Raw genomic sequence first — 19,239 nt, forward strand, 5'->3', positions numbered from 1 at the left:
GCTGACGTGCGGGTGTGTGTGCTGGCAGGCGTGTGGGTGTGCTGGCGGGCGGTTTGCTAACAACGCCTGTTGCCAACGACGTTTGTCGGTGGCGAAGTTTTTTTTTTTTCTCGCAAAAAAAAATTGCCGATTAAAATAACACCAGGGTGGGAGGGGGGTGGTGCGTAAAACGATCGTGGCGCAACGTTTACCGATGCTCCTCGCTCGCCGGCAGCGCCCGGAGTCCCTGGCTCCCCCTGGTGACACGAGGAGCACAGAGGAACGACGCTCAGACACTCCGGTCAACGCGGTCAGCGCTCGCGACGAGTGCGGGCTCACGTTGGCACGGCAGCGAGAAAACCCAGCACGCTCAGCCACCACGCAGGGAGGCCATTCATTCGCCACGTTCTGTTGCGATCATCATTACTCTCGTCACGCTGTTCACTCTAGGGGTGGCTCTCTAGGGCTCCCTCGCGGCGCCGGTGGGGTTCTGTTCGAATCGCCCCCGGTGTGACCGGGGCAGGGCGGCGTGCCCGCTTGCGAACATCGACAGGGCATCGTAGCTACTGCGCGACAGCCCCGCTGGGTGAGTGCGGGGAGCCAGGAGACCGCGGCCGCACATCGTCTCCGGCTGCGAGGTCCGTCAGGGCGTGCCGGGCCGACTGGATGCCCTGCACGTGCTGGAGGTCACTTGGCTCTGTGGCCACGTGACGTCCACTCATATGTAACATCGATATACATGAGTGTTAATTTCATTCTTATATCTATATTTTTGATTGTGTATCTGGTGCTCTGTGTAAAAGCAATCGCTCAATAAACAAGTGGAGGCCCTTGCCCCAGCTGCGGCGTGCGTGGGAGGTTTCCCGGGGAGCACCTTGACCTCGTGACTGCAGTGGAATGTTTCTTACCCTCTTTGATGTTGATGTTGATGGAGGGCGCCGACACACTTCAACTTCGGACCGCGTCGCCGGCTTTTCATATTAATGTCTACGGAACCCTAAATGGGCGTGCAGACTCTTTCTCCAGGCGCGTTCGAGTTGGCAAGTTCCAAGTCGATTTTTGTGGAACCAGCTGAGGACTCAGGAGGCCTGGGTGAGTCTCACTTTTTCGAGAGTGACCCTGGATCCTTCGCCCGCTGCCAGTGAAGGGGCCATGATTACCGCCGTGTGTATAATCACAATTGTGTCATTTGCGGTGTGATTGTTCGAGCTTGTCAAAATTTGGACCCTGATGCCGGCATACGATGACCCACTCCCGCGAATGACGGCATGGGAACTTTAACATCCGCTGTGAGGCCGTCGGCGTATCGGTGTTGTCGTGGTTAGTACACACCGCGCAGTAATAACCGGGGCGGCCGCTGGATTTTGAACGCGCGACGGCGAGACTACGTCACCGCCCGTGGCCACGTGACCACGGGGGGGGGGGGGGTGACGCGTGGGGAATGTATCGTCGAGTCCAATGGCCAAGACGTGCAAATGGAAAAAAATCCACGGATGAAATTTAAACTTCACCAAAAGGGCAAATGTCTACAAAGTTCCCCCATGCCCCCCCCCCTCCCCACCCTTATGTGCAGACAATTCCCAGCGCCTAACGCATGCCACGAAGCACGAAGAGCTGAATGCGAGTAATTACACTGAGTGACGGGAACATGAACGCAAGGGTTTGCGAACGTGAGAAAGTTTGGACGCAAGATGTTGACCGTCGAAGAGAGGTGAGTGGCGTGAAGCAGAACGACGTCACTCAAATGGACGATGGCCGGTGGCACAGACAAATGGCTGAGTGGCAGCCACAAGGAGGGAGCGCACATAAGCGTGGAGATGGAGCAATGCAATTATCTCGTGTCGAGGAGCCAGATGGATCGTTAGTTTGCGAGCTAGTGAAGGGCAGGCCTTCATCCAGCAGTGGATAGATGATGGCCAGTGATGATGAACGCCGTTGACAGGACCGTGGCGTCTCGCGTGTGTGCAGCGAGAGGGGGCATACTCGACTTGTCCAGGGGGTGTTTCGAAGGCGGGGGACTCACCAGGGGTCCAATCCTTCCTCTGCTGCCTCGGATGCCCTGCCGTGAGCACACAACAGCATTGTGACCACGACCACGTCCGTATATCACGCCCACTGCCGTTCAGTGCGCTCGTCTCCTGCCAACCTCCGGCTCGCGTGGTTGGCTACGTACGGTGCGAAAGAAGTTCAACATACGGCCGTGCAGCCCAGTAGGTTACGGAGTTTAGGATATCCCACAACCCTCACCTCCACTGTGCTGGATCGCGAACGTTACGTGATGGTCGAGACGGTCGCTTTTTGGAAGCCACCGGAGCTATGCACTTTTAAATATAGATTGAAAAACGAATTTCTCTAGAACTGCTTTTTGTGTTTGGTGTTTTCCCCCTGCACCTCCGATTACGTACGGTGCAAAAGAAGTTCAACGTACATACTTACATGCCCGTTCACATCGCTTATCCTAGGATAGCTACGCACGCCTGCGGCAGTGCAGCAGGGGGCTCCATGGATTTGTGTGGCCAGTGGCTTGGCTACTGGGAGTGCAGACGGTGCAAACTGAAACCGGGGACCATGTATGTATGAACTTCTTTCGCACCGTACGTAGCCAACCATGCTAATTGGAGGTGCGGGGATAGAACAACAAACTTAAACGCAAAAAACTGTTCTAAAGACATATGTTTTCAATTTTGATTTAAAAGTCCATAGCTCCAATGGCTTCCTAATATCAGAAGAGCGTTCCAGACGGCCACAGAAGCGATTCTGAAAGCATACAATGCAGTGACCCAGGTTCCGGGCCACCAAGGAGAAGGGTGGAATTTGGACAGCGGGTAGGTAAGGCCCCGTTTCAGCCCGTGCACCACAGGGCCCACGGCGACGGCGCTTAGGCCGCTCCTGGCCGTGCCGTTGCCACCACGTCGAGTTCGGACCGGGGGCGTGCGGTGACTTGCGCCGAAGCGCGCTGCTTACGTTATCTCCGGTGGGACCTTGTGGACCCGCCAATCCTGGTGGCCCGTCGTTCCCGCGGTCCCCGCGTCGCCCTGAGTCTCCCTGGAAAGCACAGCAAGGGCAACTCAAGACTCGGTAACGCCTCCTCTGTAAGGGAAACGCAATGCTGTCACTGTCAAGCAGCAGTAAATTGCAGGGGCAATTTAGTTGTTAATCTGCGTTATTTCTCCTTACCCTGTCTCCCTGGTTTCCGACGGCCCCCACGGCTCCCTGTAGATACATGCAAACAAATAACCAACCAAGTTCTTTTAACTCGGAAAACATGTTCAGGAAGTTAAATCATCACTTTCGTCTTATTAATTGAAACATCTGCAAAAAATATGTAGCCACAAAAATCATAATACCTCTTTTCTTCTATGCTCATGAGTTCAAAACATTGGAAATAATTTCTTGACATAATTATATATTCTGAAATCACACTCCATAGTTGAAGCGATTCTTGGGTTACTTTCATAAACGACAGCAAAATTCGCAATGCAACTCTAAAAGCAACCATAACGCATATTGCGTTAAACGAGTGGGGCAGCACCAGTGTAGAGTTCTAAGGTCACCTTTGGCCCAGAGTCGCCTCGTGGTCCTGGAGGCCCAGGAGGTCCCATCCCCGGGGATCCCTGAGGGGGTCGGTGGGGGCGGAGTGGGGGGGGAGTGGGGGGACGTGGGGGGGAGGGAGTGGGTAGGGGGCAGAGTGGGGTGGGGGGACGTGGGTGGGAGGGGGTGGGTGGGGGGCGGAGTGGGGTGAGAGAAGTGGGGGGACGTGGGGAGGAGGGGGTGGGTGGGGGGCAGAGTGGGGTGGGGGGTAGGGGGGCATTACGAGGACACAATGGTGCCCGGGTCGGTTTGCAGTCTGAGAGGGCCCTGGATTTGATCGACGAAAGAATCCGCGATGACGGAACGCGAGCGTGATCTGAGCACCGCGTAAATTGCAAAAGGCAAGTGCGGTTTGCGTGGCGACGCAATTCAATCGCTCTTATTTTTGCCGACTTTGCATTTCTCAAGCAGTGATTTGACTGATGAGTCTACGGCTTTATCTATAATTCGGCTTGGATTTAAGCAGCGTCTAAACGTTGACTTAAACAGAGGTTTGGAGGCAGGGATGCAGACAAGGAGAGGATATTTGAGGCAACTGGGGTCAGCAGATGAGAAGGAGCGATCCCCTCGTGAGCTGCGCTCGACAAGTGAGTTCATCGGGAGGCACTGGTCGATGGAGTCAGGGGGCCTCTATAAGGGGGGAGAGTGAATTAGGGGGGCGGGAGGGGGGAGGCTGGAGGAAGACCGTGATCCTAATTACGGCGAGGATGCGGTGGCCGGGCGACTCAGGGGTCACGGTGCCGGGCTGGCACAGCTGAGATCCTGGGTTTGAATCGAGGCTTCAGCCACCCACGATCAAACCGTGCTCTCAAGCGCAGCGAGACGATGGGAGTCAGCCCATTCGCACCTCCGATCAGCACCGTTGGCTACGTGCGGTGCGAAAGAAGTTTTCAATAAACATGCAGCCACCAATGACCGAGCACAAAACCATCACATTAGAGATGTGATACTGCACAAGTTGCACAATTGACGGTTGTGGGAACGAAAGCCCTTGGTTTGGCTGTCACACAGACGAACGTTGCTCTCTGTCGCAGGATCAGTGGGAAGAGTGCTGCCCTCTACTGTGGGGAACACGGCTTGCTCAGATGTAGCTCTGCAATATCCACCTCCCTGGGCCTTTCTCCAATACGCAGAGGGTTACACTGCTTCTTCGTGAGATCCGAATGGACACCTCGTCTCATTCCATGATGCCGACAGCACCATCAGGGTAAATGTGGAGGGGGGGGGGGGAAACCGAAAGGAAAAGCGGAAGGAAATGATCTTCAACTGGATGAAGGGTCACATGTTGAGACCTGAGGATCAGAGCGATACAATCCTGTTCACGTGTGCTGGATTCTCACGGGAGAAACCCGAATCACCCGGAGGTTTACGGAGAGGGAGCTTGGGGAAGCAAGAGTTTGGCGTGATGCAGGTCCCCGTCAGGTGAGCGTTTAGCGGGCTGGATCGACTCTCACCTTGATGCCCTTCTCGCCAGCGCTACCTCTGTCACCCTTCTTCCCGGCCAGGCCACGGTACCCAGCATCGCCCTGCGGGTGGACAAACGGCACATCTGACACGTGTGAAGAAGAGCTTTGTAGCCCATCGGATTCCTCCTCCAGTCCGAATAAAGATTCTGATTCATCTTTTTGGTTCTTTCGGTAAAGTCACGTTGAAGGGAAATAATAAAAAAATAAAACATAATAAAATACAATTATCACGACGTTTCGGCCACAACACAAGCAGCCGTCCTCAGGTGAAGACAGAGCTGTCTGAAAGACATCGCTCCTGAGGACGGCTGCTTGTGTTGTGGCCGAAACGTCGTGAGAATTTTATTATGTTTCATTTTATTATTTTATTATTATTTTATTTCCATTCAACGTGACGTTACTGAAAGAACCAAGAAGATGAATCCCTGCAGTCACGAAAGCTTTAAATTGAAAGATTCTGATTGTGACACGTGCGTTCGTCACTTGAACAAGGACACCGATTGCGCACCCAGCAAGACCTCCACTCGGACTGCGTGGGCGTTCACGCTAGAAGCTCTCCGACGCGCGTTTGGGTCGTGCCGTGTGGAGTTGTTTGTCCGACGTTTCACTCGTAAGCCCCCCCCCCACCCCCCTTCCTGAAGAAGCTCCCAGAGCGAGGTGTGTGCGTCATATCATCATTATTATTATACATTTTTCTGGCCCAAATAACCTCTGCCCGAGTCTCAAAACTATATTTTTTTCAGAAGCGTCCTGCCAAGATTTCCGCAAGAGGAGGGTGGGGGGCGGTGGCGGCGATGTTGCTGTGCATAAACCCCAATGAGTAATTTTCAGATAATCTTACAGCATTGGGATGTGTGAGCAATACCAGTTGCGTTGTGAGGGTTTCCCCGCACGCACGTGCACGCATCGTGAACGCTCGAACGCAGCGCGAGTTTCGGAGTGACGCTGATGGTTGGTACTCACCGCCTCGCCGCGGTATCCTGGCTCCCCGGGACTCTGCATCGCAATCGACAACGACAAAAAATCAAAGTCATTCGCGTCGGGGGGTAGAAAAATAGAATGCTGTAAGTTTTCCCAGGGTATATATATCGCGGAATTGTACGCACGACGTCGAATCGTGCATTGCGAGCTTGGCAATTATTTGACGAGAGCGGATCGCGCCCCGGGCGAGCGCGTTCCACCGCGGAGATGGAGCGACGAAATCGGGCCCGCGTGCAGCCGATAAGACGGACTGCTCGCGGTCGCAGGACTGTGAGGAGATGGTATTGACGGCTTGGGGAGACCTTCATCAAACAATGGATCCATCACAGCAGACGAAGTTGATCAATGGACTCAAGGCGTGTGCTCTAACGCGCGACCGCGCGTCGCGTCTCCCTACCGAAGGCAGAGTCCCGCCGGGGGGTCCAGCATCTCCCTAGGGGACACGACACCAGAATCCCAGCAGTGCGATGTTAAAAACGCAGCATTCACCACTCCACCACACACACGGGTCCAGCTTTAGCGGTGGGCAGTCAAGGCAGCCGCCCAGGATGCAAAGCTGAAAGGGGCGCCGAAATGTACAAGAACTGCGAATGGGACCGCTTCTAACACATTTTACGTATGTGGGCAAAATGACAAATATCCCCCGGATAGCCTTAACAGACTGTTGGGGCAAGTGCTGTTCGCGAGCAGCAGCTATGAAGGCCGGCAACGGCACACGAGAGGGTGGGTGGACAACACCACGGCCGGCCGCCTTTTTTTCTCCAGTGCTGATGTTGACACACTGCACCAGGTACTCATTTGAGGCTGAGTTGACCTCCTAGGGGCGGCCCAGGACCGGTTTAGCTATTCGTCACCAATGTTGGCCGAGAAAGAACTCGGGTGGCTGGGTTCAAAGTTCAACGCTTTAACCACCGCACCGCCACTCCCGACATACCGAATAGCACACATATGGGTCGCACAATTGATCAAGAAATTACAACAAATGTTAGGACTAATTTAGCAGAGACTTATTTTTAAGGGGCGATACATTGATAGGCTTCCCCAGGGTGCCGTTAATGTTAAGGCTGGGCCTGCACGTACAAATACACAGCAACGAAGTGCCACAGTTGCTGTCTTGTTTACAGGCATCACGTGGCACAAATAGCGATGCATGTGTTCTTACCCTTTGACCTCTGGGGCCAATTGGTCCAACAGTCCCCTGGAAGAGACAAGAAGCGCACGTCATTGAAATATATCGTCTGTGGTATAAGCGACTGTCTTTTGTCTGCAGAATTTTTCATTCTCATCAGGCCCCAATGTGTAAAGTGCAGACTCCAACTCTGATAGTCCACTCTGTCTGGCCTCTCTAATCAAGTACGATACAGAGGGGCCACTGCCCCCAGGACCAACGCCTATGATATACTTTCCTTATTACGGCCACGGTGTCATTGACGAATGTGTTGACATATGTTTTAGTTATTTCTCTTATGTTTTTGTTGCTACTGGCGCTCGTGCACCATTGCCAACGCAGCGGGGCAGCGTCACCACATGACGCGTGTGTACGGTGGGCAGGTGCGCGCTGTGGGAGTGAAGTGTGTGCGGGCCGCACAGCGAGCCGCTGAATCCTGACGGGCCCTCCCCCCCCCGACGAGTGTGACGTACGTACGTACGTTGACCTTCCTTCGCACCGCACGTAGCTAACCGTGCCAATCGGAGGTGCGGAGGGGGGTGGGAAGGCACGTTCGTAGCGAGGGGGAGCGAGGGGGCGTGCGTTTGTAAGGGAGCTGCAGAAGGTTGAAGCTGGTGGCAGAAAATGCACGAGCGAGTAGTCCCGTGCGGAGTAGGCAGGGGATGGCACCGAGAAGGAGGTCGGAGCAGTGCGGAACGGTCGCTGACGCCACTCACCGGCACGCCCTGAAGCCCTGGCGTTCCGGACGCACCCGGGCTTCCCTGCGTGAAGACAAAACGTATGGGGAGCGTCGCGTTATGTGCACAGCGTTGACTGGGGCTCTACGAGACGCTGCCGGGAAGGACCGGGGGAACGCAACAACACGATTCAACGGTCGCGTGACGTGGAACTGTGAGCAGTGTGTGCGCGCGTGTGAGCTCGTTACATTTGGGCCTGGGTAGCCGCTCGATCCTCTCTCGCCCTGCAACACAAAGCACGCGGGAGAATTGATGAATGAGTGAAGGGCCTGTTTCATCGCAGCGTTCGTTTAAGGCAAGTGAGGGGTTCTCATCCCTTCTGAGATAGTGCCCCCCAGCTCCCCCCCCCCCGCCCTCCCTTGATCAAGACCACCGGTACCAAACACCCTCCCACCCAAAAACACAACGAAGGCTACTCAGGCCACGATACAGAGTAAAGACCCCTCCACACCTCGAAGCGGTGTTGGTGAGGAATTTATTTTTATTGTTGCATATTGGCGTTTGTTTATTTTTTGCGCACACCTCCTCCTCTGCAAGTGGAGAATTAAAGACAACCCACGGTGCGACTGCGGCCACGCGAACCACACGATGCACCACATCGCAAACAACCGCATCCTACACCGCTCTCCGGCGGACTGAGCAGCATTAGTCGTGCTACTCCCGAAGCTATCGCGTGGCACACAGACTTAAACTTGGACGTGTGATTTGCACACATACTTGCCATGCGCTAGAGTGAGAGAGTTATTGGCGTGTTTTGTTTTTGTCGCCGCAACGTCGCTCGTGCAACATTACTCCTGCACGGTAGCCACGCAGCAGCCTGTGCCTCACCCCGTGAGGATTTCACGGCTACCTCCCACTGCCCCCTACCCACCAATCCTGTAGGGCACGCCCCACAGGCTGAGTAGCGCTGCTTCAAGGAGCCATATTCTTCAGTCCAACTGCCAGGGTCTGGCTCGTGTAACGTCACAAGGTGTGGCCTGGCAAACGGGGCACGCTCTGCTGACGACACCCAAGAGGTCAAAGCCAGCGCAGAGTTTTCCTGCTTGACAAATGCTACAAACAGCGTCTCGCAGCGGTATTTGATTAAGTACGGAAAAGCCATCGATTGACCTCAGAGCGTTTACGTTGGGTGTGGAGGTGCGGAATTGGAGGGGCAGAGCCCACAGGAGCCATGCGGCTCTTGAAAGCACTGGGGCCAAACGGTGAGCTTGTCATGGCCATTCTTGCGATGGTCCAGCACGGCTTGCGTCGGCATTCTAGTGGTTGTAGAAACGTCGCTTAAAAGACACTGTCAGGAGAGGCCTCTGTGCTACGCAGGGTAAGGCCATTTTGTTACTTGCGGGCCACAGTGTTATTGACGAACGCGTTGCGTTTTCGTTATTTGTGCACCACTGTCAATGCAGCCATATTTTACTTTCTAATTTTATTTTGCCAAGATCTACCCTCCCACTCACTCTCCTGCTCGCTTACTCACTTACTCACCAACTCATTCACTCGCTCACTTGCCCATCCATCGAACCATCAAACCACTTACTCAATTACTAACTCACCCTCCCACTCACTCTCCCACCCACTTGTTGTGTTTTATCATCATCATTATAACTACGACTACTGCAGTACTGCAATTGTGTTGTCAATGCCTTACCGCCTCTCCCTTGGTTCCTGGTTTTCCCGGAACTCCTCTGTCACCCTGTCCACAAATGCACAGAGAGTATTTGCACAACACACGAATATCGACTGCATACCTGTTAAGTGTCATTAACAAGTACAGTATTCCCTCCTTCTTCGCGAACTTGCTATCTGTGATTTTGGCTATCCCGCAAATTGCATCTAGAACTCTGCACGACTGCATCAAGACAGAGAGATAAAGTGATAATTAGCAGCAGCATAATTTAAGGGAAGTTAATTTGTAAACTATTCTTTAATACATTAATGTTTATTATTATTTACTCTTTTTTTATTATAGCCAATTCAATTTTTTGTAATATGATAGTTTTCATGTATTGAATAGCTTAATTATGCCTTTATTTACGGAATTCATTTTCAAAGGCCAATATCATTATCCGCGAAATCTGCTGTTCACGAGCATCTCAGGAGCGTGTCGCTCGCGATTAACGAGGGAACACTTTGCACGCGAACCGCGAAAAACACGAAGCAAGAAGAGCTAAAATCGAGGTCCCTATACTTTGCACTCCTATCGTTGTTTTGTATTGTTTGATGTTGTAACTTACTGACCCCGTGCTCCTACTGGACATCTGTGAAAAATTGGCACGTTCTGCTTGCGTGACAACCCTTACTAGTTGGCTGTGTCGGGTGGTGGCGGGTTTTAACGACGCATTTATACATTTACGCGATCTAACTCAAAAAATCCTATATTGTGGAAAAAGAGTCTCATAAGCTCATTGGATTTCTCCAGGATAAATAACCAGACACTGGTGGCGAGTCATCCGACCGAGAGTGCCGTTCACAGGCGATGCGTGCGGTGTACTTACGTGCAGGCCAGTCTCCCCAGAGGGGCCCCTCTCCCCCTGCGAAACGCAGCACACGTCGGTCGGTTGGCTACGTACGGCGCGAAAGGAGTTCAGCGCACGTGCACACAGACATTGCTTCGGCGTTATTTTAAATCCGTCCGTCCCTCGCGATGTTATACTGGTTGTGCGACGGGGAGTCGCGTCGCGGGAGGAGCGGCGGCAGTGCAATAAGTTCGCCACTTTCACCAGTGATTGTTTTTGAATGCGGGAGGAAGCTCGCGCACCAGCGAAAGAAAGTCCGCACGTACACAAACTATTAAACTAAACAAGTGGTTCTTAACCTTTACTGCAGCCTTGCAACCCTTTTGGTTCTCAATCGTTCAAAAAATGTTTTATGTTAATAAATACATTGGGGTTTGATGAAACAAAGTAGTTGTACTCATGTGCCCGTGCTTAATTTGTGTTTCGATGATTGACCTTCTAAAAAAATCTGGCCACGTCTCGCGCTCCCAGAAAGGGCATCCCGCACCCCCTGGGAGTGCGTGCACCCCAGGCTAAGAACCACTGAACTAAACGATTGAACAATTTTTTTATTCTACTAGTTAAATCGCACTGAGCTTTCTAGCTCTTTTTTCAGAAGCGACCTGGCCACAAACTAGAGGCCAACGAAGTGGCTTATCGCAATGTAGAAATGTATAGCAGCCAAATACTCTAAACGCGTGACGTCGATTCCAAATGTGGAGGGAAGCACCGGAGGTCCCGGAGGAAAAAAAAACACGCGGCCACGAGGTGACAGAGAGAGAGAACACGCAGACTCGAAATACACAGAGCACCTTACCGCACATGTGAGCCACCAAACCCGGCATACAGAACTTTGGGACAAACCGAATGCGATTCCCAGGCGGATGCGACAGTGGGATTCAGCTGAAGGTGGCATCAACAACGATTACCTGGTCTCCCGGAATCCCCGGCTTCCCCGATTGCCCGGCTTTGCCACGTACCGAGTCGCCCTGCATATGGGCAAAGGCACATGGTCAGCGGGGAAGAAAACTAACGGTGTTCGTGAACGTTACTTGGCGATGAACAGGTTGTACGGTGGAATTAATGCTCCCCCGCCATGCTAACATGGAATTTCAACTGCTCGCTCAGGGTTGTAAATCGACCTCGATGGCGGACACTCACCCTCTCGCCCCTCGTTCCTGGCGGCCCAGGATCCCCGGCTGGGCCCCGAGGGCCGATCGGGCCTTGCAATCCCTGCAATGAGAACGCACCTCGTCAACAAACTCACCCGCTCGCTCGCTCATCTAATCACTCACTCGCTCATTGCTCAATCACTTGCCCATCCATCGACCCACTCACTCACTTAATTACTAACTTACCCTCCCACTCACTCATCCACCCATTTACTAAATTACAAACTCACCCTCCCACTCACTCTCCCACCAACTTACTCAATTACTAATTCACCCTCCCACTCACTCACTCTCTCACTCACCCACTCACTTATTCAATAACTAACTGACCCTCCCGGTCACTCACCGTATCTCCAGGTTCTCCTCTCTGTGCCTCTCCTCCACCGGACCCTGAAACTCCCTGACACAGAAGACGCACAACGTCACAACTGCATCGAGGCTCGTTGGTCACTCCGTGAATTTATTGACTCTGACCCGTACAGGAGACAAGATGACGCATTAACATCTCAATATCTCAACAATTTGGACCAAGTAATCATTAAGTATTTTGTCACGCATTCATTAATTGATATTGAAGTGAATCAACCAATGGACGTAATATTTGATCACAGTTTGTTTGCTTTGTCAATGTCACAATTTGTTTGCTTTGTCAATCATTTTATAAGTGCTGCAGAATATTATGTATACAGTACAGTATGTGTAAATACTCATCCATACTGTTCAACAACGACATCCATCGCAGGTAAAAACAACACTCACCCACCCACTCACCACACTGCAGATCACAAAAACACTCACCCTCCCACTCACCACACTGCAGATCACAACAACACTCACCCACCCACCCACTCACCACACTGCAGATCACAACAATAATCACCCTTCCACTCACCACTCTCACCACACTGCAAATCATAATAACACTCACCCACCCACTCACCACACTGCAGATCACTCACCCACCCACTCACCACACTGCAGATCACAACAACACTCACCCACGCACTCACCACACTGCAGATTACAACACACACCCACCCACTCACCCACCCCCTCTCCCACTCACCACACTGCAGATGACAACAACACTCACCTTCTCACCTATTCACCCACTCACCACACCGCAGGTCACCTCACAGCTCTTGCTGCTTCTTCCCTCGCACTGCTCCACTTCGGAATTCCCTCCCATTACCTCTTTCTTATAATTATGATAATATGACTCTGACAATACAATAACCTTGTTCAGTTCAACAAAAACGTGACTCTCTCATCCATTACACCTACAATCGTGCTGTCTGTTGCTGGCCGTTTGGCATTTTGGGCCTTTAGGCCTCGTGATTTAGGAAAAGAGAAAAAGATAAATCAATTAACAACGAGTTCACTCACTCGAAGTCCACGGTCTCCCTTGTCTCCCTGCAGTCGCCGCACGCAGAGACAAATTAACACAGGAGAGAGAGAGAGACGGATCAGTGTGTAAACAACATCACAAGGCAGAGGCGACAGTGGAGGAGGATGAGGAGGAGGTGATTTGAGAATTTTGCCTCCACTGTTTCACCTGCCGAGCCAGGAAGTGGAATTGAACGTTAAAGAGACGGACTTTTTTCCGCTTATTTATATTTTAGAAAATGTCCACGAAAGAAATATAACGTCGAGCAAGGCCTTCGCGACCAATATTCTGATTCACAATTGGATGCCGTGTCAGATTGCGTACGTAAAATGTTGCGTCGTATACCCTCCTCCACCCGACACAACGAGTTCATAAATGTGTCACGTGATGAACACACGTGCCAGTTTATTGCTGCTGCGGTTTCAGCACCACCCTTGTGCTGGACAGCAATCTCGCAACATTTCAAGTTTCGCTGGTAGTCCCAACCAGCATCATCACGCAGTTGCCAGATTTCAAGTATATCCGAAGAATGTTCAAGATTTAAATCTCCCCCCCTTCCAAGGACTCAATTTGACCCTCACACTTCCCGCATTTTTGCTAATTTTACAAAACTATTTCCAAGCGTCCACTCAAAACAAAAATAGGAAAGGGGAGGAAAAATGTTTAATATTTTAAATCCCCATAATATTAGCATCATGAACAACTTCAGTTGTGTGTTTTTTATCCAGGTGAAAGGTGAGAGGTTGTACATAGCTCATAATGTCTAAATGCCATTGGGGTCTTCTTCCTTATGGTCGGAATGAAGCCTCAATAAACTCTGTCCAGTGGGAATTTCTCGAGTGAGTCCTGTGACTGACAGATTGACCCGCAGAAAGTAAAATACAGAACGTTTCCTACCATGTGGATTTTATCACCCATAATCCTCCACAGGAAGTGCAGAGCTCAAGGAGAAATGGGAGGAGGCATGCGGTGGAAGGAGGGACGGGGGGAAAAGTGGCAAGAGGACCTGGAAAGTGGAAGGAGGGGTTGTCGGCCTCACCTTGATGGCAATGCCGGGAAGTCCGGGCAACCCTGGGCGTCCGCGAGGACCCATGTCGCCCGCAAAACCCTTGGGCCCCATGGCCCCTTGTAGACCCTGAGAAACGGAAGATTAGAAAGAATCTCGGCATCGCAATGGTAGACTGGAGAACAATGTCCTCCTGAAGTGCGTCCTCAAAATACGGGGGTCCACTTGCAGGCCGGTGCTGCGTACAGCCTGTACCACCACGCAGGGACAGCTGCCACTGGGATCTCCTTTGGCTAAGACTGCAGCAGGGGCATCGGAGTGGCTGAGGGATATACGTGCCCTGTAAACGCGAATCTGTACCCTAAAAATGGGGCTGGGTTACTTTGGTGCATCCGTTCCCTCAACAAAACCTCATTATGTCTGTAAGAACAAATGTAGTCAATTTATAGATCGTAAATGTTATTTCTACGGTTTTTTTTCACCAGGTATTTACACAGCAATGGGAAAACAGGTGAACAAAAAATTCCACTGAATCCACCGAAAACCACAGGCGACAATTCTGGGATGGCACCAAACCGGTGCTTGGCGACGGTTGGACGCAGCGCAGAGACCCAGCGACTCGAGTTCGAGTTATACTCACGGCCATCAACACACCCGTGACGATTATCTGAACCCGGTCCCGGGCGTCTCCTAGGCCGACTCAGCCTCAAATGAGCAACCGGTGCAGTGTGCGAACATCGGCAGCAGCCTACAACACGTGTTGTATGTGCGGTGATCGCCCATCTGAGCATTATCCAGGGCTCAACCCGGCTTAGTTACGGAGGTCTGATGAGGTTGGGTGTATTCTGGGTAATTTGTTCACAGGCAGTCATGTCTCTTACCGATCTCCCACGCTCCCCGGACTGCCCAGGCAAGCCGAGACCATCCGTGATGTAACCGGGCTCCCCCTGAAAACAAAAACAAAAAATACCCCGCGTTTAGCAAACACAGCCTGCTAATACAACACCGTACCAGGAGGGGGAATCGATCCCCTTAACCTCTCGATTGCAAGTCCAGGGGGCTCACCATTGCACGACGGCAGTTGCCTTTGTGTCTCAGCTTCAAAGGTAACGATGTCATGCTTATTGATCTTCATATGCGGCAAGCTGGTCGCTGGATGTTTACAGTTTCGTCCACGTGGCTACCGCTAAATCTGACTTTTAACAAACCCAAGAAAGAAAAAAACCCTCACACTCATGGTGGAGAGAAAACTCACACCACACCCGAAAGCCTCCCGGCAACCTACTTGCTCTCCTGCCTCTTGCCGGCACCACCTCATTTCCCAACCGGTGGGCGCCCCGCTCCCTGCGGCGTTCTCCATCTCTATGTGACCCACCCACCCCAGCTCCACGTGACCGGATTATCTCAGGCGTGCGACCACCACGCCGCCCCTAGCGCCACGCCTGCCGGCCGCTTGCAGGGCCCAACTCTGCGTGCGCTCTGCTAATCGCCGACTGCGGCGGTTCTGTGGCGAGGTGCAGGCGACGTACCCTGTCGCCTCTCATCCCAGGGCCACCGTCTCTCCCGGGGAACCCCTGCGGGAACACGCAGAGACACGTTTCCAATGCAGAGAATCGCAGACTTCATCAGCATCAGCCATGCTCAACCTACTGCTGGATGAAGGCCAACTGCCACAAAGGTGCTGCCACCATCTCTCACAATCTCCGTGATGTAACAATCCAAACGGAACCTGCACACAAGCCCATTATTGTTTCTAGATTTGAAGCTTTCGTGACTGCAAGGATTCATACTCTTAGTTTTTTCGGTAAAGTCACGTGGGTAAAAAAATTTAAATTAAGAAAGTAACATAAAAATAAAATAAAAATCACGACATTTCGGAGGCAACACAAGCTTCCGTCTTCAGGTGGAACCGTCACAGCACGATTGCTGTATCAAGTGAGAAAAATTACAAGAACAAAGGCTCATTCCTAACAGCGTGCTTCAGCCGCACCGAACCTCACAACAATAATATTCAGGGCCTACCTTGGCTCCTCCCACCCTCAACCAGTATATATACAAATACTGTGTTCTTGGAATTTCTCTCACTTGATACAGCTATCGTGCTGTGACGGTTCCACCTGAAGACGGAAGCTTGTGTTGCCTCCGAAACGTCGTGATTTTTGTTCTTTTATTTTTATTAATTTTTATTTCATTCCATTATTATTAATTTGTATGTTGAACTTCTTTCGCGCCATACGTAGCCAACTGTGCTAATCGGAGGTGCAATTAGCACGGTCGGCTATAAATAGATATCCACATGCTATAGGTGTTCTGTGTCGTGAAGTGAATGCTGATTTACTTACAGGCTGTCCTGGGGGTCCCGTTAAGCCTTCAAGGCCCTAAAAAAAGGACGAAGACAAAGATTATCCGTTGAGCCTCTTCAACTGTGGGGTCGGGCGCTGTGAGCGAGCACCGAAATTCGGAACTCTCCCACCCAATTATAGCACGGAAGCCGGCTCAAACTCCTGTTTAGCCTGCGACATCGATTGTGTTGGGCGGCATCGCGCCCTGCAGCGCCTCCCCAGCACCGGCTCGTCAGCATGGACAGCGGTGGCTAGGGCGAGTGAGGCTGCACTTACGGGAGGGCCACGGGGACCGGGCTGGCCAGGCTGTCCGGGCTGCCCCGGTGAGCCTGGGATGCCGTCCCGCCCAGAGAAGCCCTGAAATCACAAGCGGGTACCAGCAGCGACATCATCGCCACCACCACCACCACCACGAACATCATCGTCACGTGATAATCACCGTCAAATCATTCACACATTCGGTATTTGCGTGATTCTCATAGGCTTTGTGTGGTGAACGCGCTACGTTTTTTAGGACATTGTCTGTAGCGGCGGCAACGATTGCGATGTTTTTCCCAATTGGGAAATTTGTACGACAAGTTTTTTTTTAATTAGGGAAATGTCTTAAATTAGGGAAAATGACAATACTAAAGCGGGCCTATTTTTTTTTGCGAGTAGCGTCACGGGATCTTTAACGTGCACGATCCACTGGTTAATGCGCCCGCAGCGTGGACTCACCTTGTCGCCTCTTGCTCCTTTCTCGACGACCACAAACCTCCCATCCACAGAGGCCCCGGGGTTGCCGGGCGGGCCCTGGCAAGGCACGAGGCGAGCGTCACACAGGGGACAGACAGGGTGGCCACCTTCTGAGGCTCAACAACACCAGCAGCATATCATGGACAGAAGAAGAAGAAGATGATGAATCCCAGATGAGAGGAGAACTCCAAGATATTTTCGTCACCTTTGAGGCACATATATCCAAGGTGGTTACAATTTCCTTTTTCCACCGAAGAAATATTGGCAGAATGCATCGCTTCCTGTCACCTGCTGACTTGGAGAGACTGGTCCATTGTGTAATCTCGACTCCACTACCGCAACGCCTCACTGGTTGGGATTCCGAGCAAAGTCCTGGGTAGACTCCAGCTTGTTCAGAATGCATCTGCTAGAGTGCTTACACCGCGTACACCGTTACGTGAGCAACATTACACCAGTCCTCTTATGCTGCTATTAACCTATAAGGCTTTAAAAGGGCTCACCCCACATTACTTGCAGGAACTAATACATGCATATATTCCATCAAGGTCCTTAAAATCTTCTGACCTCTAATTGTCCAGCACTCCCCAGGTCTAGGTTGCGCTCTTTTGGCGATTGGGCTTTTGTTAGCATGGCACCCACGCTATGGAACGCCTTGCCACTTGAAATCAGGAAATCGGAGTCAGTAGATAGATTTAAGTCTGTTTCGAAACCCCATCTCTTGTAAGTGGCCTTCACTCTCTCGTTTGGTCGCTCGCCCCCTAGTTCTGTTTTTGTTTCACTGCTTTTCATGCATTGCGCATTGGAATCCTGGAATGGAATGCGCATGATACATTTGCAACTGTTATTTATTGTGACACAACTGACAAACATATGGACGTTTAATCCCGAAATCTTCTTGTAGCTTCGGCTTAAAAAAAAAAAGATTCCAGCAAATGCACCGCATGTAATTCTTTGCCTGGACACAGACGGCCAGCGTATCCCGCTCCGTTTGGGTTAAGTCGGCGAAGCACATGGCGATCGCCGTCAAAGAGTGCTAATCCTATCCGTGGCCTTCACCTGTCTGAGCTGACACGTGACAAGCATAGTTGCCACCTCTGAGGTACAAATAAGAGACACATCATGAAGGGGGGGGGGGGGAGAAGAAGGGTATCCCACAACACCAGGGGAGAACTCCACACGAAAGCATCAAGTCGAGCGATGTATTATCCCGCAAGTGACAAAGCCCCGTGAAATTACTGCCCTGTGAAGACAACGAGCGTCACTGAGCCGTGCTCTTGAGAGCTACTGTCGTGGCAGGCAGTAGCAGCCTGAAGATGCCTCCACGTCGCGAAGGAGAGAGTGGCGGCTCTCCCCACGGCTCTCCTGAAGGAACATTTCTCATCCATCGAGCCGTGATCGTCTACAATCACTGCAATGCCTATTACTGTCCTGGGGAGATAACAACCAAGTCCCTTGAGTCACACAGGGGAGACCGACCTGCGGCCCCTGCTCTCCCTTGTCTCCCGGGTATCCTGGCGGACCCTGTGGCAGAGAGAGGAAGGGGTTTAATATCTGCGCGAGTCGTCGCTATCCGACCACGTGGTACCGTGACAGATGATACGATACGATATAATGCAATGCAACACGATGTGGATTCGCAATCGCATCATCTCTCAGCTGTGCCGAAACTGTGGACGTTGTTTATTTTGAGAAAGAGAGAGAGAGATGGTCAATCAATCAAGATTGAAAACTCATTTCTTTTTAACTTTATTTTTGTGTTTAGTTTGTTGTCCTTGGCCCCGCACCTCCGATAAGCACGGTTGGCTACGTACGGTGCAGCAGAAGTTCAACTTACATACACACAAACACACATAGACATACACACATACACACATAGACATACACACATACACACATAGACATGCACACATACACACATAGACATACACACATACACACATAGACATACACACATACACACATAGACATACACACATACACACATAGACATACACACATAGACATACACACATAAACATACACACATACACACATAGACATACACACATAGACATACACACATAGACATACACACATAAACATACACACATACACACATAGACATACACACATAGACATACACACATAGACATACACACATAGCATACACACATACACAGCATAGACATACACACATAGACATA

At 51.4% G+C, this 19,239-nt stretch overlaps 1 protein-coding gene across 1 annotated transcript in view; it reads right to left on the reverse strand.

Annotated features, from left to right (window-relative positions):
• LOC133356752 (collagen alpha-5(IV) chain-like) overlaps positions 1-19,239 on the reverse strand; it is a 130,337-nt gene that overhangs the window by 75,811 nt on the left and 35,287 nt on the right. The window contains exons 22-45 of the mRNA XM_061574409.1: positions 18,533-18,577; positions 17,039-17,113; positions 16,598-16,678; positions 16,322-16,357; positions 15,509-15,553; positions 14,861-14,926; positions 14,013-14,108; positions 12,973-12,999; positions 11,933-11,986; positions 11,576-11,647; positions 11,344-11,403; positions 10,415-10,450; positions 9,568-9,612; positions 8,111-8,146; positions 7,902-7,946; positions 7,180-7,215; positions 6,415-6,450; positions 6,000-6,032; positions 5,025-5,096; positions 3,534-3,593; positions 3,157-3,192; positions 2,944-3,024; positions 2,003-2,038; positions 192-236 (exon numbers count right to left, since the gene is read on the reverse strand). Of these exons, the coding sequence (XP_061430393.1) occupies positions 192-236; positions 2,003-2,038; positions 2,944-3,024; positions 3,157-3,192; positions 3,534-3,593; positions 5,025-5,096; positions 6,000-6,032; positions 6,415-6,450; positions 7,180-7,215; positions 7,902-7,946; positions 8,111-8,146; positions 9,568-9,612; positions 10,415-10,450; positions 11,344-11,403; positions 11,576-11,647; positions 11,933-11,986; positions 12,973-12,999; positions 14,013-14,108; positions 14,861-14,926; positions 15,509-15,553; positions 16,322-16,357; positions 16,598-16,678; positions 17,039-17,113; positions 18,533-18,577 (1,254 nt within the window). The remainder of the gene's footprint in view (positions 1-191; positions 237-2,002; positions 2,039-2,943; positions 3,025-3,156; positions 3,193-3,533; positions 3,594-5,024; positions 5,097-5,999; positions 6,033-6,414; positions 6,451-7,179; positions 7,216-7,901; positions 7,947-8,110; positions 8,147-9,567; positions 9,613-10,414; positions 10,451-11,343; positions 11,404-11,575; positions 11,648-11,932; positions 11,987-12,972; positions 13,000-14,012; positions 14,109-14,860; positions 14,927-15,508; positions 15,554-16,321; positions 16,358-16,597; positions 16,679-17,038; positions 17,114-18,532; positions 18,578-19,239) is intronic.

Source organism: Lethenteron reissneri, chromosome 55, assembly GCF_015708825.2.
Source record: "Lethenteron reissneri isolate LAM-NWPU_2019-01 chromosome 55, ASM1570882v1, whole genome shotgun sequence".
NCBI lineage: Eukaryota > Metazoa > Chordata > Hyperoartia > Petromyzontiformes > Petromyzontidae > Lethenteron > Lethenteron reissneri.